Below are 26,373 nucleotides of genomic sequence, written 5' to 3'. Positions count from 1 at the left end.
AATTTAATAATCATGTACTGGATGCCTTCTAAGTATAGAACAATAGGCTCAGATATCTGGGGTTACAAAAATCACACAGGGCTCCTGCCCTCTAAACAGCTTATATTCTAGTAAAAGTTGCAATGCTCCATTCTGCAAACATGCTAACACCTCATGCTTGTTCCATAACAAACCCTTATAAACTGATAACACAGTTAGCAGGCAAAGACCTAGGAACACTCTAAGAACAGTATTCTAAAGAAAGCTTTCAAATTCTGAATACAAGAATACATTTGCTTTGGAGATTATCAGAATTGAAAGATTAAAGGGACTTTAAGTAGACAGAAGAATTTCAAAAGACAGTACAGCTGTATACTACTGAAAAACAATGGGTGTAAAGAGACCATATCAGCAACTCAAAGCAACAATGGACTAGCTTTTGTTAAATCCAATTCAACCTGACCAAAAATCTGGGTGGCAAAGTGTCAAAGAATGAATACAAAGACTAGTTTGGTCTCTCATCAGAAGACAGTGAGTCCTACGTAAGTCATTCTAGCCAGCCCAAAATAAACAGAAATCACTGGGAGAAGCATTATTTTTAAGCATGAATAATATGTGGATTTATAAAAATTCAAATAAGGAACAAGTGAAACAAAATAACCACTTCCTGCATTTTACAGCACTTTACCTTTTTTTAATATTTATTTTTAATTTATTTATTTTTGGCTGTGCTGGGTCTTAGCTGCGGCAGGTGGGATCCTAGTTGTGGCATGCGAACTCTTAGTTGTAGCATGCATACGGGATCTGCTTCCCCAACCAGGGATCGAACCCAGGCCCCCTGCATTGGGAGCTTGGAGTCTTACCCACTGGACCACCAGGGAAGTCCCTACTTTTTACAAAGGACATTCACAACCTCATCTCTCATGTCCTTTTTCTACACATCTGGGCAACCAGATGATCACATCAATTCCCATGGTTCAAATACTACACTTATGTTGATGAATATCAATTGATATCTTTAGTTCTGACCTCTTCTCTGAACTCTCAACTTATATACTATCTACTTTACATCTCCACTTGGATGTCTCCCAAACATCTAACAGAACTTGTATTTTTTTTCCTCCAAAAATCTATTCCTCTCCCACCACCAACTATGTAGGTACACAAGCCAAATACCTAAGAGTCAGCATATCCCTCATTCGCAATTTTCAATCTATCATATGCAAATGCTATCAACTCTAATTCCAAAACATATGTTGAACTCATCCACCTCTCTCCATATCGTAGTTCATATCTCATCTTGACTATTAGAACCTTTAATCCATCCTCTCTGCTTTTATTCTTTTCTATTCTCTCCACACAGATTGCAGAGTATATGTAAATATAAATAAGAATATAACATTCTTCTGTTTAAACCCCCCAATGGCTTCTCATTTGACAAAAAATTAAATCCAAACTCCTTGATGTGGCTTTGAGTCCCTGCATTATCCAGCCTCTGCTTGCCTCTCCAGACTCACTTAAGGCCACTAACTTCACTGTGATATTTCAGTTCTTCTAAAAGAGCTCTGTCCCAATTCAGTCTTTTCACATGTCATTCTCTGTTCCTGAAAAGCACAGGTGGTGTCTTCATTTTCTTTAGGACTCAGCTTAAATGTTACCCACTCAGAGACTTTTTTGGATCATCACAAAGTAGGCCGTTTTTTAAATTTTCTACTTCAGCCTTGCTTGTTTCCTTCAGAGACCTGTTACAACTTGTTTTCATTTTGTCTGTTTGCTTTCTTGTTGTTGTTGCCCTCACTATAATATTTGTTCCATGAGAGCAGAAAATCACATCTATCTTGCTCACCATCAAATCTGCAATACTTACAGCCCTCAAAAACTATGAGTTGAATAAATGATCATTAGTGAAATTCCTTCTTACAGTAAATTCTCAAATATTGCTGGGAGTATAAATTAATTGATTCAACATTTATTGACAACCTATTACTTGCAAAGATTGAGACAGGCACAGTGATGAATTATACATTCCTTGCTCTCAAGGGCTTTACCAGTCTAGCACAGAAGTAAGCAAGTCCCTTTTTCCTCAACCTCTTCTGAGAATGTTCCCTCCACCTCCCTACGTGAAATAACAGCTGGTCCTCTCCTGAAGAGAAAGCCTGACAGTCTTTTCTCAGAATGTTACCTCCAACCCCCTGCTCTAAATGAAATAATCTCTCACCTCCCTTGAAGCCCTCTCAAATGGCTGCTGTCCAGTTTTAACCTCCTGCCTATCTCAGGTTCTAGAAATGGGATTAAAACCCTCTTTGCTCACCTGTACAGCTTGTTCATATTATCTGTTTTAAAAACATAGAAAAAATAAAGCTCTACTCTTCTGAGGCTCTTCTCTTTTCAGCAAAATTACTGTCTCCCTTTCCTTATCACTGTTATATTTTAACCTCCTGGTCTCTCTACTTCACTCATCTAAGGCTTTGGCACATGGCTCATTGTCTTCCTCTCCACCCTAAACCTCCATCAAACTGAATGACTTCACCACGGATTTGGACAACCCATCCAACAACCTGGCTACTTACTTCCTTGACATCCTTAACACCAGTGGTCTCTCCAAAACAGAGTTATACAATGTACCATCAACGTGGATATATTATGGCCCAGTCATCCTGTTACTCTCATAGTAACATCACTCCTGGCCCTTTTACCGTTATCCAAAACTGCTCTATATCTCAAACCACTATTTCAAGCATCTTGTTCTCCAACCATAACCTTCTCTTTCAAGTTATCATCCTTTGACCTTTATAAGGCCTCTTATCCATGGAGCCTTTTATTTCGACTGTGATCCATCAGAGCGGACCGTCTCTTTGCTTTACTTTCCTCATCATTCAGTTTATATTTTACGGTGCATCATATCAATAAGCCTCTTGTCATTAACCTAAATTCCCTTGTTCCTCTTTTAGAACACACCAGGATAGCAAAACTCCAAACCTGGATGAACCCAACCATCCTCCTTCTTTAAGGCTGCCGCTAAAAAAGTCACTCAACAGGACACACTGATTTAACCATAAATTCATGATCACTGTGTTAGTTTGCTAGGGCTACCATAAAAAGGTACCACAAACAGTGGCTCTGGAGAACAGAAATTTATTGTCTCACGGTCTGGAGGCCAGACGTCCAAAAACAAGATGCTGGCAGGGCCACGCTCCCTCTGAAGGTACTAGGGAAGGATCTGCTCCAGTCTTCTCTCCTATTTCTGGTAGTTCCTTGGCATGTGACAGCTTAACTCCAATCTCCACATGACATTCTCCCTGTGTGTGTGTCTGTGTCCAAATTTCTCCTTTTGATGTGGACATCAGTGATTTTGGATTAGCAGCCCACCCTGCTCCAGTATGATCTCATCTTAACTAATTATATCTATAACAACTGTATTTCCAAATAAAGTCACATTCTGAGGTACTGGGAGGTTAGGACTTCAACATATAAATTGGGGGAGGGGGGACATAATTCAACCCGTAACAGTCAGTAACCTCAAATTTTTCTGCCAAACCTACTCTTTTTTTTTTTTTTTTGGCGGTACGTGGGCCTCTCACTGTTGTGGCCTCTCCCATTGTGGAGCACAGGCTCCGGACGCGCAGGCTCAGCGGCCATGGCTCACGGACCCAGCGGCTCCATGGCATGTGGGATCTTCCCGGACCAGGGCACGAACCCGTGTCCCCTGCATCGGCAGGCGGACTCTCAACCACTACGCCACCAGGGAAGCCCCAAACCTACTCTTCAACCCACTTTCCATAACAACTATTCCAAGGAGAAATGTGACTTGAGTCCAATCAGAGAAAATCACAGTTCTTTTGTGGGAGCTACCAGAAAAGGGGCTCTCTTTTCCAACAGATTTGGAGTTATAAAGTATACAAACCTGAAGTTTTAGTGCTCATTTTACTGCTATAATGGGAAAGCCTACCTGAGACTGGAGACAAGATATGAAGGAAAAACTGAGTAGTGGTATCACTGTGATGCTAACACATCTGAAGCCAGCTCTACTCCTGGACCTATCGATTACATAAACTAACATACTTCCTTTCCACTTAAGACAGTTAGAACTGCCATTTCCTATTACTTGCAAGAAAAAGTTCTGACGTAAGAATGAATAAAACTGGCTTATAAAGTGAGTTTTATACTTCTTGACTGGTACTTGGAGCCATATAGACCCAACCAAAGAATATAAACCAACAGAAATGTTTGCTATTTCAATTCTTTTCATATTATAGACCTAACATTTTCAAAAATATATCCACACAACCTTTTTTATCTCAAGTATAATTTGAAGTAAACACCATTTCCTAAATAAATCAATTTCTTAAAATGAATTGAGAAAACATTTTTTTCCATGTTTATTAGTTGTTCCATTTCTCCCTTCCAAAACAGAAAAGAATTTGGTAAAAAGAATTTTCATCAATGTAATAACTTACATAATATGAGAGGGCAAATCCTCAGAGATTACTGTTGACACCCAATTGAGCGGGATGATTAATAGGCCAGAACTAATCATATGATTAGTTAAGTTGACCTGTGCTAGCTGAAGGTAAACAAGCATGCTGAAATTTAATACAGACAAATGAAGAGTAGATTAGATAGGGAAAAAATATAAGCTTTGCACAAATGAGACAAAGAAAATTTTCACAGTTAATGGAGTTCCAAGAGACACAAAAGAATCAGTAATGAAATGTTGCTTTTAAAAAAGGCAAGTTAAATTATAAATTATGAACTTAAATACACTACATTTTAAAATCATATATACATAAACGTCATCATTTTACAGCTTCATAGTAAATAACATATATTGAATCCTTTTTGAGCATTTCCTATACACCAGGTACTAGTCTTAACCACTTTACCCATTGAGTCCATTTATCCTGACAAGGCACATACTATTATATCCATTTTACAGATGAGGAAAATGAGACATCAATAAGTTGAGTAGCTGACTCAAATTCCCATACCTATTTAAGAGTTGGCACCAGCATTCAAATCCAAGAAGTCTGATTGCAGGACTTGTGCTCTTAATTCTTAGGTTTGTTGCCTTTATTATCAATGTTTTTACCTTTACCATCATTTTACTAGCATCTTTCATATGCTAGTAAATGCTATGTATCATCTGAACCTCCATAACAGAGAGGTATTACCATATTTTCCAATTCTAAAACACCTTTAGTTGTAAGGGCCACCTTCTATTTAACACAACTTAATAACAAAATAAAGATAATTTAATAGAATAATTTTTTATTATTAACCCACAATTGCATACATTTATCCACCATTTTCCCTGTAGTATCACTATTGCACACATTTACCCACCATTTTCCCTCTTAATTAAACATTAAGTCAAAGCAATGTTTTGCAGTTTTCATTGTACAAGCCTTTCTCCCTCCTTGATTAAATTTATTCTTAAGTATTTTATTCTTTTTGATGGTACTATAAATGGAATTGTTTTCTTAATTTCCTTTCTGAATTGTTTACTTCTAGTGTATAAAAATACGGCTATGTGTTGATTTTGTATTCTGCAACTTTGCTAAGTTTGTTTGTCAGATCTAAAAGTGTGTTTGTGGAATCTTTAGGATTTTCTTCATATAAAAAAACATAACAGTATGGAGGCTCCTCAAAAAATTAAAAATAGAACTGCCATATGATCCATCAATCCCACTTCTTGGTGTTTATCCAAAAGAATTAATATTGGGTTATCAAAGAACCCATGTTCCAGAGATCTGCTATACAACACTGTGGTTATAGTTAACAACACTATACTATACACTTAAAATTTTGTTAAGGGGGTAGACCTCATGTTATTTACCACAATAATTTTTTTTTAATCATGTTATTGACAAATAATTTTACTTCTCCCTTTCTAATTTGAATGCCTTTTGTTTCTTTTTCTTGCCTAACTGCTCTGGCTAGAACTTCCTCTACTATGTTGAAAAGAAGTGGAAAAAGCAGGCATCCTCATCTTGCTCCTGATCATAGGGGAAAAGTTTTTAATCTTTCACCATTCAGTATGATGCTAGCTGTGGGTTTTTCATACATGAACTTTATCATGTTGAGGAAGTTCCCTTCTATTTCTAGTTAACTGAATACTTTAATCATGAAAGGGTGCTGAATTTTGTCAATGCATTTTCTGCATCAAGATAATCACAATTTTTTCCTTCATTCTATTAAAGTGGTGTATTGACCGACTTTCATATGATGAACCATCTTTGCAAGTGTTTCATTGTCTTTTCCTGGAAATAAACTGAAAAGCCAGGAAATATAAAGCATTTTTTTTCAGCCAAATTGAACCTTTGACTGAAAAATACTGTCAGCTTACCTATAACATAATGTGAAAAGATCTGCTGCATTTCAATCCATAGTTTAGTAAAATACTAGCAGTGTGTTACCTTCACCTATACACATTCCACCAATCTGTTATTTGGCCTACTTAGCAAACTCCTCTTTTAAATACTGCTCTGGGGGTTGTCTACTAATCATTCATGCAGACTCCGTAGAGAATTACCTTGACCAGAATCTGCAATTGCTTAACGTCTATCTGAAAGATAATAGGAACAAGAATTTCTACAGTGGAATTGGAAGAAGGGATAATTTTAGCACATGCGTACGGAGATAATACTCATCCAGTCTGTTAAAGACCTAAATGTAAGGCCAGACACTATAAAACTCTTAGAGGAAAACATAGGCAGAACACTCTATGACATAAATCACAGCAAGATCCTTTTTGACCCACCTCCTAGAGAAATGCAAATAAAAACAAAAATAAACAAATGGGACCTAATGAAACTTAAAACCTTTTACACAACAAAGAAAACCATAAACTAGATGAAAAGACAACCCTCAGAATGGGAGAAAATATTTGCAAACAAAGCAACTGACAAAGGATTAATCTCCAAAATATACAAGCAGCTCATGCAGCTCAACATCAAAAAAACAAACAATCCAATCCAAAAATGGGCAGAAGACCTAAATAGACATTTCTCCAAAGAAGACATACATATGGCCAACCAACACGTGAAAAGATGCTCAACATCACTAATCATTAGAGAAATGCAAATCAAAACCACACTGAGGTATCATACATGGTCAGAATGGCCATCATCAAAAAATCTAGAAACAATAAATGCTGGAGAGGGTGTGGAGAAAAGGGAACACTCCTGCACTGTTGGTGGGAATGTAAATTGATACAGCCACTATGGAGAACAGTATGGAGATTCTTTAAAAAAACTAAAAATAGAACTACCATATGACCCAGCAATCCCACTACTGGGCATGTACCCTGAGAAAACCATAATTCAAAAAGAGACATGTACCACAATGTTCACTGCAGCACAATTTACAATAGCCAGGACATGGAAACAACCTAAATGTCCACTGACAGATGAATGGATAAAGAAGATGTGGCACATATATACGATGGAATATTACTCCGCCATGAAAAGGAACGAAACTGAGTTATTTGTAATGAAGTGGATGGACCTAGAGTCTGTCATACAGAGTGAAGGAAGTCAGAAAGAGAAAAACAAATACCGTATGCTAACACATATATATGGAATCTAGAAAAATGCTACTGATGAACCTAGTGGTAGGGCAGGAATAAAGATGCAGACATTGAGAACGGACTTAAGGACACAGCAGGGGAAAGGGAGGCTGGGACGTAGTGAGAGAGGAGCACTGACATATATATACTACCAAACGTAAAACAGATAGCTAGTGGGAAGCAGCTGCATGGCACAGGGAGATCAGCTCGGTGCTTTGTGACCTCCTAGAGGGGTGGGATAGGGAGGGTGGGAGGGAGGCTAAAGAGTGAGGGAATATGGGGATATATGTATGCATATAGCTGATTCACTTTTTTGTACAGCAGAAAGTAACACAACATTGTAAAGCAATTATACTCCAATAAAGATACATTTAAAAAAATACTCATCCAGTCTGAATTTCAAGTATTCTGTATAATTACTGGACCATATGTCTCAATTTCTAGTTAAGAAAATGTAACTCTATTTGGAGCACTTACATGAACATTGGTGCTGCTGAGGGAAAGCAGTTAGGAGGGTTAAGAATATCTAATATGATCTATTTTGCTTAAAGCTCCTAGTTCAGGGGCTATTGGAATATTATACAAATATGGTTTATGCTATATAGTCTACGTGATTCAGTAGAAGACTCAATGTATTAGCATACTAACATATCACTCATTCAAACAATTCCTGATATGTTACTATACTAGACGCTTCTGATACAGAGATGAACAAACAGAACAACTTCTTTGCCCTCCTGGACCTTAGTCTTAAGATAGAGGAAAAAAAGAGAGAAATTATAACACAATGGCTAAATACAAACATGTATTTGATGCACTAAAAGCTGACTGTCAGACAAACAAAAAAGTATTCAAACAAATTGTACTTACTATCATTATTACCAGGCAGAAACAAGTACAGAGAGAAATATACTGAGGAAATAAGAAGGCAAGAAACTTGGTTGTTCATTCATTACTCATTCACTTAGACATCTATTGTACATCTATACGCCTAGATAGTGGGAATAATAAAATTAGTATCAATAAGAAACCATCATCCCTGACATTGAGAACTCAGTCCAGTGGGAAAAAAAGACAGTAACAATTCATTGTAATAAGTACATCAAGAGGGAGCAAACACAGTTGCTATGGCATCAGTGACACCTAAGGGAGACATATGAAGAAAAGTCATGTCTGAATTACTTCATAACAAACTAAGAAAAAGCTGAGGAAGTCACTTACAAGTGACACCTAAACTAAACCATAAAGGAACCAGTCAAGCAACTGCAAAGAGCACTCCTATCTCAAGGCTCTTGTACTTGCTGCTCCCTCTACCTGGAACATCCCCACAGATATCAATTCATATGTCTCACTTCTTATTTCATTCAAATCTCTGATCAAATGTAACATCCTCATAGAGGCCTTTCTGACCACCCTATCTAAAGTGCCACCTTATGGCACTCTCTTCCCTAATCCTGTTCTATTGTTCTTCCTAGCTCTTATCACTATCTGACATATTTATTATCTATTTGTTTCTATTGGTCTCCCTGACTAGAAACATTAACCCATGGGGCCAGTGACTTGTCTTGCTCACTATGTAATGTCATAATACGGACACCAGTGCTTTGCAGATAGTAGGTACTGAGTATTTGTCAAATGAATGAAGCAAAGGAAAGGAATGAATTTCAGGTACAGCAAGAAACATATAGCAGAAAGTTATGACAAATGGACCATGGCTGGGTGCTCTTAACCAATAATAATTGTAATTGCAAGTATTTATATTTATTAAGGACTTACTATGGACCAGACACTATTCTCAGCACTTGTATTATCTCATCTAACTTTCACAATTCTATGGACACTCTTACACCTTACATATGAAGACTCTTAAACACAAAGAGATTAAATGACTTGCCCAAATTCACACAGCTAGCAAACGGCAGAACTAGAATTTCAAGCCATGCAGAACAATGCCAGAGCTCACTCTTTTAACCACTGCCCCTAAACACAGGAAACTGACAACCTCTCTGGGTTGTTTCCATGGAAGAAAGGGAAGGAGGGAGGGAATACCTACTATAAGCAGTCTTTGTGAATATTACATGCTTCATATATTTAAAACCCTATATGTATTACTCATTAGTAGCATTATTAGTTTTTTAAAATATGAACTACATTTACCATGCAAAAAGCTAAGTAATTCGTCATCCCTTGCACTTCTGATTCTGATTCAGAATAGGACCGGGCTGAGGTCTAAGAATTTACATTTCTAAGAAGTTCTCAGGTGACACTGATAGTACAGGACCACTCTCAAGAAACCCTGAGCTACATAACCAAAATGTGAATTAAACCCCTTTCAAATAATACTAGATTTCCTAAACAATCAATGGCTGAACTAGGCACCTTCAAAGTACTGAAAAAATAAATAAATAAGGGCTTCCCTGGTGGCGCAGTGGTTGAGAGTCTGCCTGCTAATGCAGGGGACACGGGTTCGTGCCCCGGTCCGGGGCGGATCCCGCGTGCCGCGGAGCGGCTGGGCCCGTGGGCCATGGCTGCTGGGCCTGCGCGCCCGGAGCCTGTGCTCCGCCGCGGGAGAGGCCACAACAGTGAGAGGCCCGCGTACCGCAAAAAAAATAATAAAAATAAAATAAATAAACACACACACACACACACACACACACACACACACACACACACACACGTATGCTTTCTCCCAAAGGTCAGGAACAAGACAATAATGTTCACTCTCGACACTTCTATGCAACATCGTACTGGAGGTTCTAGCCAGGGAAATTAGACAAGAACAAGAAATAAAAGGCACCCAGACTGGAAAAGAGGAGGTAAAACTATCTCTATTCACAGATGACATGCTCTAATATATAAAAATTCCCAAGAAATCTACTAAAAAGCTATTAGAACTAACAAATGAGTTCAGGAAAGTTGCAAAATACAAAGACAATATACAAAAATTATTTGTATTTTTATATACTTGTAATATACAATGTAAAAATGCAATTAAGAAATCAATTCCATTCAAATTAGAATAAGTCAAAAAGAACAAAATATTTAAGAATAAATTTAACAAAGTACAAAACTCATACTCTAAAAAGTACAAGACATTGTTGAACAAAATTATATATATAAATGGAAAAAAATCCCATGTTCATGGGTCAGAAGACTTAACATTGTTAAGATAGCATTACTCCCACTAATCACAAAGTCAGTGCAATCTCTATGAGAATTCCAAATGACTTCTTTGTAGAAACTGGCAAGCTGATTCTAAAATTCATAAGGAATTGCAAGAAACATGGAATAGCCAAACATTCATGAAAAAGAAAAACAAAGTTAAAGGACTAGCACTTTCCAATTTCAAAACTTACTATAAAGCAACTGGAATCAAGACAGTGCTATACTACACATGGAGAGACATACAGATCAACGTTATAGAATTAAGAGTCCGGAAATAAACTCACGCATCTATGGCCAAATGATTTTTACAAGATCATTCAATGTGGAAAGAATAGTCTTTTCAATAAATGGTGCTGTGACAATCGTATATCCATGCAAAAGAATGTACTACCTTACATCATATACAAAAATTAACTTAAAACAGATCAAAGACCCAAGTGTAAAAGCTAAACTTACAAAACCCTTAGAAGAAAACATAGGGATAAATCTTCATGACTTGAGATTTGCCAAGGGATTCTTAAATATCACACAAAAAGCACAAGTAACAAAAGAAAAAAAATAACTTGGGGTCATAAATTTTGAAGTTTTGTACATCAAAGGACATTATCAAGAGAGTAAAAAACAATCCACAGAATGGGAGAAAATATTTGCACACCACCTATCTCTCTAGGAACTTTTATCTAGAATATATAAAGAACTCTCACAACTCAATAATAAAAAGACAAACAATGGGCAAAGGATGAGAATGGACATTTTTCCAGAGGAGATACACAAATGGCTGACAAGCATATGAAAAGGTGCTGGACATCATTCGTCATCAGGGAAATGCAAATCAAAACCACAATGAGATACTATTCCACACCCACTAGGATGGCCAGAATTGAACAATCAGATAGTAACAATTATTTGAGAGGATGTGGAGAAATCCTCATCCTCACACACTGCTGGTGGGAATATAAAATGGTACAGCTGCTTTGGAAATAGTCTGTCAGTTCCTCAAGCAATTAAACATAGAATTACTACATGACCTGATATATCCAGCAGAAATGAAAACACGTATCCACACAAAAACTTATACATGAACGTTTATAGCAGGATTATTTATAATAGCCAAAAGGTGGAAACAACCTAAATGCCCATCAATGGATAAACAAAATGTGGTTTAACAATAAAACTGAGTATTATTCGGCCATAAAAAGCAATGAAGTACTGATACTTGTTACACTTGGATAAACTTCAAAAACATTATGTTAAGTGAAAGAATCCAGCAACAAGAGTCCATGTATTATGTGATTACATTCATACAAAGTCCAGAATAGGAAAATCTATTGAGACAGAAAGTAGATTAGTGGTTGCTTAGGGCTGGGGGAAGCATGGAGGAGAAGGCATGATACCTAAAGGGTAAGAGATTACTTTTTCATGTGATACAAATGCTCTAATATTGACCGTGGTGATGGCTGCACACGACTATAAACAGACTAAAAACCACTGAATTGTACATTTTAAATGGATAAATTGTATAATATGTGAATCGTACATCAATATGGCTGTTTAAAAAGTAATTTTTTTTTTTAATTTTAAAGAAATAGGACTTCCCTGGTAGCACAGTGGTTAAGAATCCACCTGCCAATGCAGGGGACAGGGGTTCGACCCCTGGTCCGGGAAGATCCCACATGCCACAGAGCAACTAAGCCCATGAGCCACAACACTGAGCCTGTGCTCTAAAGCCTGTGAGCCACAACTACTGAGCCCACGCACCACAACTACTGAAGCCCATGCACTCCAGGGCCCGCGTGACTCAACTACTGAGCCCGTGTACCACAACTACTTAAGCCTGCGCACCTAGAGCCCATGCTCCGCCACAAGAGAAGCCACCGCAACGAGAAGCCCGCACACTGCAATGAAGAGTAGCTCCTACTCGCCGCAACTAGAGAAAGCCCACGCTCAGCAACGAAGACCCAACACAGCCAAAGAAAAAATAAAAAGAATGAAATAATAAGGCAGGAAGCTCAAAGAACATCTCTTAACAACTAAACAATTTTTAAACATTTTATAAATTCAGTACCTCTAGTAATTTTATTAAAAGTACTTGAGGATTGGAGCTTCCCTGGTGGCACAGTGGTTAAGAATCCGCCTGCCAATACAGGGAACATGGGTTCGAGCCTTGGTCCAGGAAGATCCCACATGCTGCAGAGCAACTAAGCCTCTGCATCACAACTACTGAGCCTGTGCTCTAGAGCCTGCGAGCCAAAACTACTGAGCCCGCGTGCTGCAACTACTGAAGCCCGCGTGCCCAGAGCCCGTGCCCCGCAACAAAAGAAGCTAGCACAATGAGAAGCCCGTGCAGCACAATGAAGAGTAGCCCCCACTTACCGCAACTAGAGAAAGCCCACGCGCAGCAACCAAGACCCAACGCAACCAAAAATAAATTGAAATATATTTTTAAAGTATTAAAAAAACAAAAGTAGTTGATATGGCTCATATTTCTAAATGCAGATATAGTTCAAAAGATAATTAATTTTTTTGGTTAGGTTAAAGGAAAATAAGTCTTGTTTACCTCAATCTGTAAACACTAGTACTCGTAAAATGTCTGTACTAAAATAAGAAAGAAAGTAGCTGTAAAAAGCTATGAGGGGGCTTCCCTGATTGCGCAGTGGTTGGGAGTCCACCTGCCGATGCAGGGGACACGGGTTCGGGCCCCGGTCCGGGAAGATCCCACATGCCGCGGAGCGGCTGGGCCCGTAAGCTATGGTCGCTGAGCCTGCGCGTACGGAGCCTGTGCTCCGCGGCAGGAGAGGCCACAACAGTGAGAGGTCGCGAATCACACACACAAAAAAAAAGCTATGAGGGTATAAAAGAAAAAAACTGCCAAGCACAGAGACAAACCAGGACATTTCAGGCAAGTCTAGCTCAAAGTACAATCAACAGAGTTAAGTTTCTGAACTGTTCTAAAGTGCCAGATGGTCCCATCTACCCCCAGATCTTACATGGCCCTGCCTAAAAGTGTGCCAGAAAAAAACAAAGCAAAGAACAGAATGTAGAGAACAGACTAAGAATGAAAGCAACCTAGCCTGCAAAAAAAGAGGTATGCAAACTGAAATCATCCAATCTTCTTCAGGCTCACAACTTCTAATGCCAATTTCCCATGCTAAGTGAACTTTATAATCTTTAAATGGTCTTTGCAGCCAAATTAAATATACTCAACTTAATTCCTTCACAGTAGTTTTTTGAGATTATTGCTCTTGAGTAAATTACTGCTGCTGTCTGCTTTGCCATTCAAGATCTTATAAACTAAACGAAAATCACTCAAGTTTAACCTCAAAATTCAAAGGTATACACAGAAAAATAACTCAATTATGGTCAATACCATTTATAACTCTACAAAAAAGAATTCAGCAAATGGCATATCAAAGGTTGTTTGCAACAGCATTGATTATAATTGATATATAAATGATCTGTAGTCATTAGGGCTTGATTAACTATAAAACATCCAATCAATGAATATATTCTAAAGACATTAAAAAGATGCTATGCACAGGGAGATCAGCTCAATGCTTTGTGATGACCTAGAGGGGTGGGATAGGGAGGGTGGGAGGGAGGCTCAAGAGTGAGGGGATATGGGGATATATGTATACAGCTGATTCACTTTGTGGTACAGCAGAAACTAACACAACATTGTAAAGCGATTATACTCCAGTAAAGATGGAAAAAAAACAAACAAAAACGATGCTATGAAGACCACATAGAAAGAAAACACCTATATGTTAAGTTAAAAAAAATAAAACACAAAGCTATACGTATGTGTATATATGTATGTATGTGTGTGTATGTGTGTGAGAGAGAGACAGAGAGAATGCAAGAGAGAGGTTACAACAATGTTTAAAGAAAACATGTAAAGAGAAAAAAATGTAAAGAAAAAAACAAAAATTTAAAGAATGGGGTGGATGGTGATCCATGCTTTCCTTGCTATATTTCTGCATGTTACAAGTTTTTTTTGTTTGTTTTTTTTTTTTTGGTTTGGTTTGGTTTGGTTTGGTTTGGTTTTTGCGGTACGCAGGTCTCTCACTGCTGCGGCCTCTCACGTTGCGGAGCACAGGCTCCGGATGCACAGGCTCAGCGGCCATGGCTCACGGGCCTAGCCGCTCCGCGGCATGTGAGATCTTCCCGGACCAGGGCACGAACCCATGTCCCCTGCATCAGCAGGCAGACACTCAACCACTGTGCCACCAGGGAAGCCCTACAAGTTTTTTTAATCAGTGAAGAATTTTGGAAATAAAAAAAAATTTTAATAATATTCATATGAATTCTGTATATAAGTACCAATAATAATAACAGCACTGCTATTTACTTAATGTTTCTTACATTCCAACAATGTATATACATCATAGATAAGGAAAAGGAAGTCAGAGAGTTTAAGTAACTTGCCATGGTCACCCAGAGAGAGTACAAGTGGCAGAGGGAGAATTCAAATCCAGGTTTGTCTTGTACTAAGTCTAGTGTCCTTCCCACTATAAAAAATCATGATACTTTTATTATTTTACATACTATTTTAGAGCAGGTCAAAGATCCTTTCAGCCTAACCTTGAAACCCCTTCCTAATGTCTTGTGCTCTAGGTTAAAAATGCTTGCTTTATTACAAAGAAAAAGAGAATAAATTATAAGAAAATGGACATGATATTTCCCCAATGTGGACCTGATGCACCAAAATACAATTTGACTGGAATCAAATATTCCTATGGTTTTATGTTATCCTTTTAAATACAATTTAAAATGCTGGGACTTCCCTGGTGGTCCAGTGGTTGAGACTCCTCGCTCCCAATGCAGGGGGCCCGGGTTTGATCCCCGGTCTGGGAACTAGATCCTGCATGCCGCAACTAAGACCCAGTGGAGCCAAATAAGTAAATAAATAAATGTCATCCACAGTACCAATCTTGGACACTGTAAAACACTGAAAAAATTAAAAACTAAATTACCACAAAAAGTTTCATCATAAATCAGGATACTCCACAGCACCCAAGTGCCTTTCTTCTATCAAACTGTATCATAGTACTCATCACCCCAGAGTCAGTGTTTATCTCCCTAAAAGATTAAAAGGTACTTCAGTGCATGAACCTAGGTCTTATTCTCTTTGTATGTCCAAGACCTAACACGGTGGGGACACAGGAGGCATTCAGTAAATGTTTTCTGAAATAAAAGAGGGTGGACCAACAATAATGGAAGCACTTTTAATGCATGTAAGCTTCATATTTTTAGTATATGCATAATGATGTAACTGTGTTGTACCTAGTGAATACAAGATGGAATGAAGTTACCAATAATCCTTGGTATCAGTGATTTATGAAAATTTTAATTAAGTGTAACATTTCATAAAAATTAACAGCCCTATAAATAACTAAAATCTAGCTATTATAAACATTTGGCTAGTGATCGTAGTAGTAGTTGTTGTTGTTAATAGCTGCTACCATTTAAACTGATCCAAGACATTTATAAACATTTCACATATTCTTCACAACAAATCCTGCAAGTTAAGTTTATTTGCCATTTTATAGGTAAAAAAAGAAAGAGGCTAAGAAACTTGTTACACAATCAAACAAAAGATTGAAACCTAAGACATTCTGACTGCAAAGCCCGAGACTCCCATTTTTTCAACAATTTTTAATATCTGGAACACCAGAAATCCCCAGACCTAGCAGTTCTATTTTACTTAGTAAAACAGCTTGTTTTTTAGGGAAAATTTTCTCTGATACACAGTATGATCTTTAGTAATATGATACTGAAGGAACTCCAAGTCCAAACTACCACGTCCAAGAGACTATTAGCTTAAATGTAAATACTGACGTGACGTATACTAACCTAAATAGGCTTAGGTTTTCATAAGCAATAAATTCCTAGAGGTAGCAAAATGTAAAACTACTTTCTATCATGTCTACAAAAACCCTCCACTATAACTTGGTACAACAATCACTTTCTAGAGATGTGGTCTATGCAATGAAAAGTTGATTTTCACATAAGATGTTGCAGCCTAGAACATATGTTCAGTGATAACCAAGGAATGGCACCATTAATTAGTTCTGTCAGAGCTATTTTGCCCTCAGAAATACAGACTCGTTCAATTTATATAAGTTGTTTACACTACCTAGGTTATAACCCTGGCTCTAACACTTAGCAGTAGCTTGACCTTGAACAAGTTACTTCACCTGTGTGCCTAAGTTTTCTCTTTTTATAAAACAAGAATAATAAGGATGATCTGATTAACAGGTTGTAAGGATTATTGAAAACAGTGCCTGACAAATCATAAGTTCGCAATATGCATTAATTATTATTATCCCCAACTGACCTCTTCTCTGTATCTCTCTCTCTCTCTCTCTCTCTCTTTCACACACACACACACACACACACACACACACACACACACACACTCACACACAGATCCCACTGAGTAATTTGCTCCTTTTACGTAACAATAGAGGAATGTAATATCATGTGAATGTTCATTTTTATCCCTAAATTTGTCTGAAATATTGGCAATGGCTGTTTACAGGAAGCAGCATAGCAAATGTGCTTTAGAACAGATGTGCCCAGGTTCAAATCTCAAATCTACCACTTACAACACAACCCTGAGTAAGTAATGCAGAAGATTAATCCCTACTCGTAGAAAGGCTGTGAATATTAAGTGAAATAATATATGTAAATCACCTAAAAGTACCTACTGCTTAGTAGTTTACATAACATCAGTCCTCTTCCTTCTCAATAGTGGCATAAGAATGTTTTCCTTCCAGGATCTTTGCGTTAATATTTAGCCCACTAGATAGATGCTTCTTTTTGTTATATTCACTAGCTTGTTGTATTTTTTAGACTCCACGTATAAGTGCTATCATACAGTATTTGTCGTTCTCTGTCTGATTTATTTCACTTAGCATAATACCCTCCAAGTTCATCCATGTTGCTACAAATGGCAAAACTTCATTCTTTTTTATGGCTGAGTAATATTTCCATTGTATATATATACATACCACATTTTCTTTATCCAGTCACCTGTTGATAGACACAGGTTGCTTCCATATCTTGACAATTGTAAATAAAGTTGCTATGAACATTGGGGTGCATGTATATTTTCAAATTAGTGTTCTTGTGTTTTTTTGGATATATACCCAGGAATGGAATTGCTGGGTTACATGGTAGTTCTATTTTTAATTTTTTGAGAAACCTCCATACTGTTTTTCACAGTGGCTACATCAATTTACATCCAACAGTGTATGGAGGTTCCCTTTTCTCCACATCCTCACCAACATTTGTTATTTGTGTTCTTTTCTATGACAGTCATTCTGACAGGTGTGTGATATCTCATTATGGGTTTGATTTGCATTGTCCCTTATGATTAGCAACGTTGAGCATATTTTCATGTGCCTGTTGGCCATCTGCATGTCCTCTTTGCAAAAATGCCTATTCAGTTCTTCTGTCCACTTTCTAATCAGGTTGTTTTGTTTTGTTTTGTTTTTATTGCGGTACGCGGGCCTCTCACTGTTGTGGCCTCCCCCGTTGCGCAGCACAGGATCCGGACATGCAGGCTCAGCGGCCATGGCTCACGGGCCCAGCTGCTCCGCAGCATGTGGGATCCTCCCAGACCAGGGCACGAACCCGTGTCCCCTGCATCGGCAGGCGGACTCTCAACCACTGCCCCACCAGGGAAGCCCTGGTTGTTTTTTTGATGTTGAGTTATGAGCTATCTATATATGTTGGATATAAACCCCTTATCAGCCATATCATTTGCAAATATTTTCTCCCATTCAGTAGGTTGTTTTTTTGTTTCGTTGATGGTTTCCTTTGCTGTGCAAAAGCTTTATGTTTAATTAGGTCCATTTGTTTATTTTTGCTTTTATTTCCTTTGCTTTAGGAAACAGATCCAAAAAATGTTGCTACAATTTATGTCAAAGAATGTCCTGCCTATGTTTTCTTCTAGTAGTTTTATGGTTTTACATCTTACATTTAGGTCTTTAATCCATTTTTTGTATACGGTGTTAGAGAATGCTCTAATTTCATTCTTTTACATGTAGATGTCCAGTTTTCCCAGCACCATTTACTGAAGAGATTGCCTTTTCTCCATTGTATATTCTTGCCTCCTTTGTCATAGGTTCTGACCATAAGTGCATGGGTTTATTTCTGGGCTCTCTATTCTGTTCCATTGATCTATGTGTCTGTTTTTGTGCCAGTACCATACTGCTTTGATTACTGTAGCTTTGTAGTACCATTATTTTTTAATTGCACTTGCAATTATTAAAGCATTATTTATATCACAAAGTTTCTTATATCTCACTTCTATCTTACTTTTGTACAAAATATTAAAAAGCTCACATTTATGTGATAGGGAAGCACAGTGCATGAGGCCAACTTTCAACAAACATCATTATTATATACCAGGTTAACAATGACCAAACTTGATAATATACCATGTTGATGGGGAAAAGGCACAAACACTGTTGATAGTATAAGCTTTCTGAATGTAAACTGGCAGTATCTTTCCAAATTAAAAATATCCTTTGGCCCCAAATTATACCTACTAAAAATTAATACACATGTGCACAAAGATGTATAAAAGAATATTCACTGCAGCACTGTTGGTAACAACAGAAGATCACAAACAATATAAAAGTCCATCGTTAGGTGGCTAGTTAAATAAATTACAGTATATTCATATAAAGGAATATTCTCAAGTGTTGGAGATAATGAGGGAAATCTGTATGTGCTCGTATAGAACAATCTCCTAGATCAATTACACTAAATAATAATAAGCCACAAAATATGCAGCTTATTCAAAAGAAATATACATACACTCACACTATATATATAGCATATCTTATATGTGTGTTTGTGCATATATGTGTGTGTGTGTGTGTATATATATATATATATTTTTGCATCTACATCACAGACTATTGCTAGAAATACACACAAGAAACATCAAGAATGACTGCCTCTTGGAATGGGATTGAAGGCCAAGAGCAGGATGGAGACTATCACTGGTATGTGTGAATTTTTTTTTTTTTTTTTTTTTGCGCGGTACGCGGGCCTCTCACTGCTGTGGCCTCTCCCGTTGCGGAGCACAGGCTCCGGATGCGCAGGCTCAGCGGCCATGGCTCACGGGCCTAGCAGCTCCGCGGCATGTGGGATCTTCCCGGACCGGGGCACAAACCCATGTCCCATGCATCGGCAGGCGTACTCTTAACCACTGCGCCACCAGGGAAGCCCTGAACTTTTTTTTAACATAAGTTTTACAGTCGGTAAGTAAGAGAGCCAGCATAAACCTAAGTCAAAATTCTGAGCCTGACTATTCTCTAGTTTGAAATAATGATAATAATAGTCTAGCTTACTGATTATTGTGAAGATCAAATGAGAGAGCATAAAATGCTTCGTAAATTATAAAGCAGCACACAAAATTATAAATTAGTCCTCTGACTGAATTCTCCAAGCCAATTGTAATAATAATTTTTATCATTCTTCTGGCCAATTTCTCTAAACCCAAAGACGGGAATGTTTAAGATGAAATGTGAATATAGATGCCATCTTAGAACACAAAGTTTTACTTAACATATAGCTATTTATTTTTTTAATTGAAGTATAGTTGATATCAATATTACATATAGTTATTGATTTCAATTTAAAAGGGTGAATTTTCAAAAAACTTGTCACACAGAAATGCTAAGTTGGCTGATTACAGAAGAAATACATGCTCACTGTTGAAAAGAAGGTAAGTAAAAATTATAACCATGCTATCATAAAATCTTGGTGTTTTTTTTCTTCCAGTCTTTTTTCTATGATGCTTAAGTGGATTAGATTATTTGTCTAAATAAAATGTTTCCACTGTACTGTAATACAGCATTCAAATTACAACATCCCTCAGATTAATAAAAATTTTTAATGAAGATATAATATTTTATCTTGTTGATGAGAGTTCCACTACTTTAAAATGAAATTTTAGTATATGGGTTTGCCTAACGAACTCTGCCTAGATTAATTTTTCATTTATTTCTACCAATTCTCCAAATTACCCAGACCTCTATCAATGGATCTTTCCCCCTCTCCCTCCCTACATACCTCCCTCTCCCATCCCTTCTCTCGCTTAAGCCATTTTACTGATTTTGGTTTCCAGAGTTCCAGTTTTATTAAGTCCAAAATTCACAAAACAAAGAAGCATATAACTGTGTTTAAAATTCCTTGAAGAGCAAGTAAAACACCTTAGATTGAGACCTTAAATTAGACTATTAGTGAGACAGGGGATTAGAACTATGATTCGTCACTAAATAAAGATGCTCAATCTTTTTCTACTACGTTAGTCTGTTATCATTGCTCTGTCTGCAAATAGAGTGAAAACAAAAGAATACACTCTATTGGACAAACCAACTGTTCCTAATTAATTTTAACTGTGACAGCTCCTCCCAAATGCTGAACATTCCAAGCCATTTTTGAAAACTGTTAAATACTGCTCAAGGAAACAAAGATTTCCTGAATATACTGGACTGTAACTGCAGGCAAAAAAGAAAAATATCATTATTGTGCCTTTCCCATAGTAGGAACTCAAATGATATGTCATGTTGAATAAATACTCCTTTTCTGCTTCTGAGAACATGTTATAATTTTCACACTCTGCCCTGTATTTACCATCATAACTGTTAAACCAGACTGCAACGGTGATACCCATATTAACACATACTGTCTACTTTAATGAAATTGAAAATAAACACCAAAAGCTTTAATTATGGGAGATTTTTTCCCTCCAATTTCCAAATTTTCTGTAATGCAGTTTTATCACTCTTGCAATTTAAAAAAAGCATTTAAAAAAAGTATCCTTATAGCATGTATTGTTTTTGATCAAATATTAAGACTTTTAATTAAGTCCCATTCTAAAGGCTTTTTTATTATTAAAAAAAAGAATCCTTGCTAAATTAAAACAAGAAAACTTCAGCATAAAGCTGAACTGATAGATGATTATTTAAAATACTCATATTATGCCATCTTTCAATAAAATAAAACCTTCCTCATCATCAAGAGCAGTACTTGTACGCCCACAATTGTACCGTCAAAAAGCCAGGAAAGGTACTGGAGATTCAGAGGCAAAAGATAATGCTTCCCTACTCAAGAAGTTTAGTACCTAATTAGGAAAACAAGGCAAATACTGGAAAAAAAGAATAAAAAATACAAGGGAGCAATGGATATGCCGAGCATGTAGTACACAGAGAAGTACAGTGGACAGATTTTGAAGTCGTACAGACTTTGGTTCAAATCTTAGATCTATCACTTACTAATTTATGCAAATTATTTCCCTCATTTGTAAAATGGAGTGTTAGGTTAAGTGAAGTAAAATTCTTGGCATACAGTAACACCCAAAGGGAAGCTAATAGTATTATTATCATTATTATTAGAGATACAGCCTTAAGGAAGAAATGGGCAATCAGCAAAGTTTAAAAAGAGGAAGCATTAATATCTTTCTGTAATCTACCACCATAAGCAAAAATCACAAGAGCTTTCTCACTCAAGTTTTACTTCTTATTGACAAGAATAGAATACCCAGAGAAGAAAACTAAAATTAAAAAACACTAAGGCTGGACTTCCCTGGTGGTGCAGTGGTTAAGAATCCGCCTGCCAATGCAGGGGACATGGGTTCGATCCCTGGGCCGGGAAGATCCCACATATTGCGAAGCAACTAAGCCCGTGAGCCACAACTACTGAGCCTGCGCTCTAGAGCCCACGAGCCACAACTACTGAAGCCCACGCACCTAGAGCCCCTGCTGCACAGCAAGAAAAGCCACCACAATGAGAAGCCCGTGCACTGAAACTAAGAATAGCCCCCGCTTGCTGCAACTAGAGGAAGCCTGCATGCAGCAACCAAGACCCAACGCAGCCATAAACAAATAAGTAAATAAATTTATTTAAAAAAAAACCACTAAGGCTATATTGCACTAAAGTACCATAGGAAAGTCACCACTAGATTTCCAAATCATATAATATGATCTATAAAAAGAATGTTCTTTGGAAAGGTCCTTAGATCAGCTAATTCAAACTCTCCAACTAGAATGGAAGCTCCATGTTTTTTTTGTCTCCAAGCTCCAAGAACTGCCATCTAGTTTGTTCATTAGTATATCCTCAGCACCTAGAATAATTCCTAGTACATAATTAATGGTCAGTACATATTTGTTTAATGAATATTAAAACTAAGAAAACTGAGGCCTGGAGACTTAATGCCATACAGTTAGCTCCTGGAAGAGCTTGGAATGAAACTAATATTTCATTATTCTAATAGTCTATCCTGTCTAGAAGCTAGACCATGATAATTTACATAATTTATTTTGTTGGGTGGGGAACTGGAGGGTTGGTTGGCAGGCAGAAGAAAGAGGAAGGAAAGAGTAAACTAAAATATTTTTCAGGTGTTTTTCCCCCAACTGTCAGTTTTGCTTAGTTGATAAAGGCAAAAAAATATATACAAGACAATCCCAGTACAGTACATAGCACATAAAAGGTACTGAACAAACATTGGTTGAATGAATGAACCTACTCCAAAACCATTATCATCTTATGATCAGAGGCAGAAATTAACTTCAGCATCAGTTTAATCTTTGTAACTGTCATACAAACCTTCAGAATTTTCAGCCATTCATAAGACAAACAGTTACTAATCACTTTCTTCCAGATGGGCACTGAGGGAAACAGATGAGTTGAAAGATGTCCCTGCCCTGGAGGATCTCACTTGAGTATAGCTATGTCTAAATGTGTGTTGGGGCAGGGGGGTGATGGTGACATAAACAAATCAATAATGAATGTGAAACCAGGGTGCACTGTTATCTCAGTTTATTTGCCTCAAGCAGTTAAAAAATTAAATTAAAAAACACAAATCAGCAAAGTTTTTAAATAACAAGGAGGCACATTAGGGTATATTAACACTTGGGAAGTTTCTTTTTCCTGTGCCTTTACAATATACCTTATTGCCTCTTAATGTCTTAAAATCAAAATATTCTAAATTGACTTATTTGGCTATTCAATATAAATGAACCATCAGTGTTTGTTCTCTTACATGTAAAACAATGAAGGATAATACTCCTGATTCAGTATTTACTTTGTGTAGATGTTAATATTTAAATATATAACCACAAGAACATATTTAAATTACTTAACTGTCTATAAAATTGACAGAGCCTGAAGAAAATATCCAGAGATGATAGTAAATAGAAACTGAAAACATGGTCTTACCCAGGGAGAGAATAAAGTATGCACACAACTAAGAGGCAAATCTATAGAAGTCCTCAGGGGAACAAAATCTTCAAGAGGGGAGAACTCCCGCTGGAATTGGACAACAGAGCCAGAGAGCAACAGCCTGCCAACAGGATCTTGCTTAATGCATATCACTAACTAGACTATTAAAAAGTGAACACCCAAAAGTCAATGTTGCCATTCCCCGAATCTGAGTTTTCAGGAGGACCCTTCCAAAGAGATTCGCTACCAAGATTAAATCACCATTTTCCAAGTACTCTTCCCCAATATCTGCTTGTCAAAATAGGATAAGCAACACCAAATAAACTGGAAAAGAAACAGACTTCACTTATGAAGCTGAAAATTCCTGCAAGCTGAACTTAGTTATCTTACCGGAGGCACAAGTTATTAACATGATTCCTGGTTCCTGTGGAGAACATTTTTCACTCAATATCTCTATCCTCGAATGCTAGGCAAAAGACCCCCAAAGTCTCTTGATCCCAACACAGGAAACTCTCCCGCCCCAATGTATAGCCTATCCCAGTGTTCTGCCTTAGATGCCCTGACAAATCCAGGCCAAGGAGACTACAAGGTGGCGGGGAGATACTACAGGGCAGGCAGGAAGGCTGGGGTGGGCCCCAACGGAGAAGTCCATGGCCACCAGCTCTGCAGAGAACAGGCTGAGAAGGTGAGGCTGGGGTGAGATCTGGTCAAAAAAGCAGGAAGGGACTGACAGGTGCACATCCCCCTCACCATTCAGGACACCACAGGAAGATTACAATTGGCTTTCTTTACAGAGAGCGAGAAACAAGGCTCCCAGAGTGATGCTGAGCGGTTTTCTGGGAAGCACGAGGACTGACTCTGAAGGAAGCAGAATGGCAAGAGAAAAGACCCTGAGAACAGGTTTTGGTGAAGATTCCCCCAGTACACGTGACCTCTTACGTCCTTCCCAGCACCAAGACTGGTGGGACCATCACACCTGTTCAAGGATGTTTCCCTGTTTTCCGCTTGGACAGCGATAGAGAGCCCACCGGGTAGGAGTGGTAGCAGAACTGAGGAGGAAAAGACTGAATAGGGGGATCTGACCCAGCAGGAAACCTGATCAGGAGGGGAAGAGGCTGAATCCAGGAAGGGGCTAGCAAGGTAAGTACGCGCTCTGGTAGAATGAGACTTAGTGGAAGAGAGACTGACTGGAGAAAACTGCTGGAGAAGGGTTTTCGTCGGACTCCGCTGGGAAAAGGCCGGTTTAGAGAGGAAAGACTGGCTTGGAGGCAACCCTGAGCGCCTGGCTCAGGAAGGTGACTCTGCCTGTCCCGAGGGCGAGCCTCGAGTGGGACAAGGGCTGACCCGAGGATGAGGCTGATCCGCGAGAGCTCAACAGGAGCTCACCTGGGTGCTTCTGGCCTGGAAGGAGGAAACTTCCTGGGTGGGTGAAGCAGAACTGGAGTGAGAGGAGCGGGCACACACCAAGCGGGTCGGGGGGCACGGCGGGGTCGGGAGGAGAGGGCGCCGCGTGGGGCGGGGCTGCGGCGCCGACCGGCCGGGGCGGGGTCGCGGCTGCCGCGGCTGAGCTACCGTCTCGGGATGGCGTCCTCCCCCAGTCACACTCACACTCTCTCTCTCTCACACACACACACACACTCACTCACACGCGCGCGCGCTCGCTCTCAGTATCGGCCGCCCCGCCAGGGGCAGAGAGAAACTGCCCAGGTCGGTGAACCATAGGACGGTGGGGGAGGGGGCCGGGGACACCGGCCGTCCGAGCCAGGCGGACTGGCGGGTGGCGTTACCTGTGTCAGAGAGAGCTGGGCCGCCGCAGCCATGGTGTTTCCATCATGCACGGGAGGGGAAGGAAGGACTGGCTGACGGGGGCTCGGGGCGGGGAAGAGGCGGAGGGAGCAGCCGGAGGCGAGGCCCGGGCGGGCAGGCGGGCGGGCGTCTCCCCTAACTTCGACAACTTCCCTCCTCTCGCCCGCCCCGCCCCGCCTGGCCCCGCCTGGCCCCGCCTGGCCCCGCCTGGCCCCGCCCTCTGGGCGCAGGCCGCGGCGGCGCCCAAATCCTGGCGCCGGAGTTTTTGTCGCCGGACTGGATCCTGCCGCTGGGGCCGCCTGAGAGAACCCGGCGCGGAGATGAAATTAAGCACGAGCTGTGGAGGCAGAGACAACTCCAGATTGTCCTGGGAACTTTAATCAAGTCACCTACCCACTCTAAGCTTCTAATTCGGAAGAATGGGGGAAATTATACCCAAAGTCCAAGTTGCTTGTGAGGACTAAATGAGATAACGATAGGAAATAATAGCGGTACTTTACATATGCCAGAATCTGTGCTGGATGCTTTATTTTTAAATTGTATAAGTGAAGGAACCGAGACATAAATAAGTTGTTCAAATGAGGAAACTGAAACACAAATATGTGTCATACGTA

The 26,373-nt window shown here is 38.9% G+C and overlaps 1 protein-coding gene across 5 annotated transcripts in view; it reads right to left on the bottom strand.

Moving 5' to 3' along the window:
- The window catches only part of EPS15 (epidermal growth factor receptor pathway substrate 15), a 160,747-nt gene extending 134,856 nt beyond the window's left edge, over positions 1–25,891 (bottom strand). For 2 of the 5 annotated variants that reach the window (XM_073789888.1, XM_073789889.1), the window contains exon 1: positions 25,741–25,891. In XM_073789888.1, coding sequence (XP_073645989.1) covers positions 25,741–25,773 — 33 coding nt within the window. In that variant the 5' untranslated portion in view covers positions 25,774–25,891. The remainder of the gene's footprint in view (positions 1–25,740) is intronic. The other 3 variants (XM_073789890.1, XM_019937831.3, XM_019937832.3) reach the window with 3 other exon arrangements.
- Positions 25,892–26,373: the final 482 nt, after the last annotated feature.

This window comes from Tursiops truncatus, chromosome 1, assembly GCF_011762595.2.
Source record: "Tursiops truncatus isolate mTurTru1 chromosome 1, mTurTru1.mat.Y, whole genome shotgun sequence".
Taxonomy (NCBI): domain Eukaryota; kingdom Metazoa; phylum Chordata; class Mammalia; order Artiodactyla; family Delphinidae; genus Tursiops; species Tursiops truncatus.
This window is presented reverse-complemented; position numbering and strand designations above follow the sequence as displayed.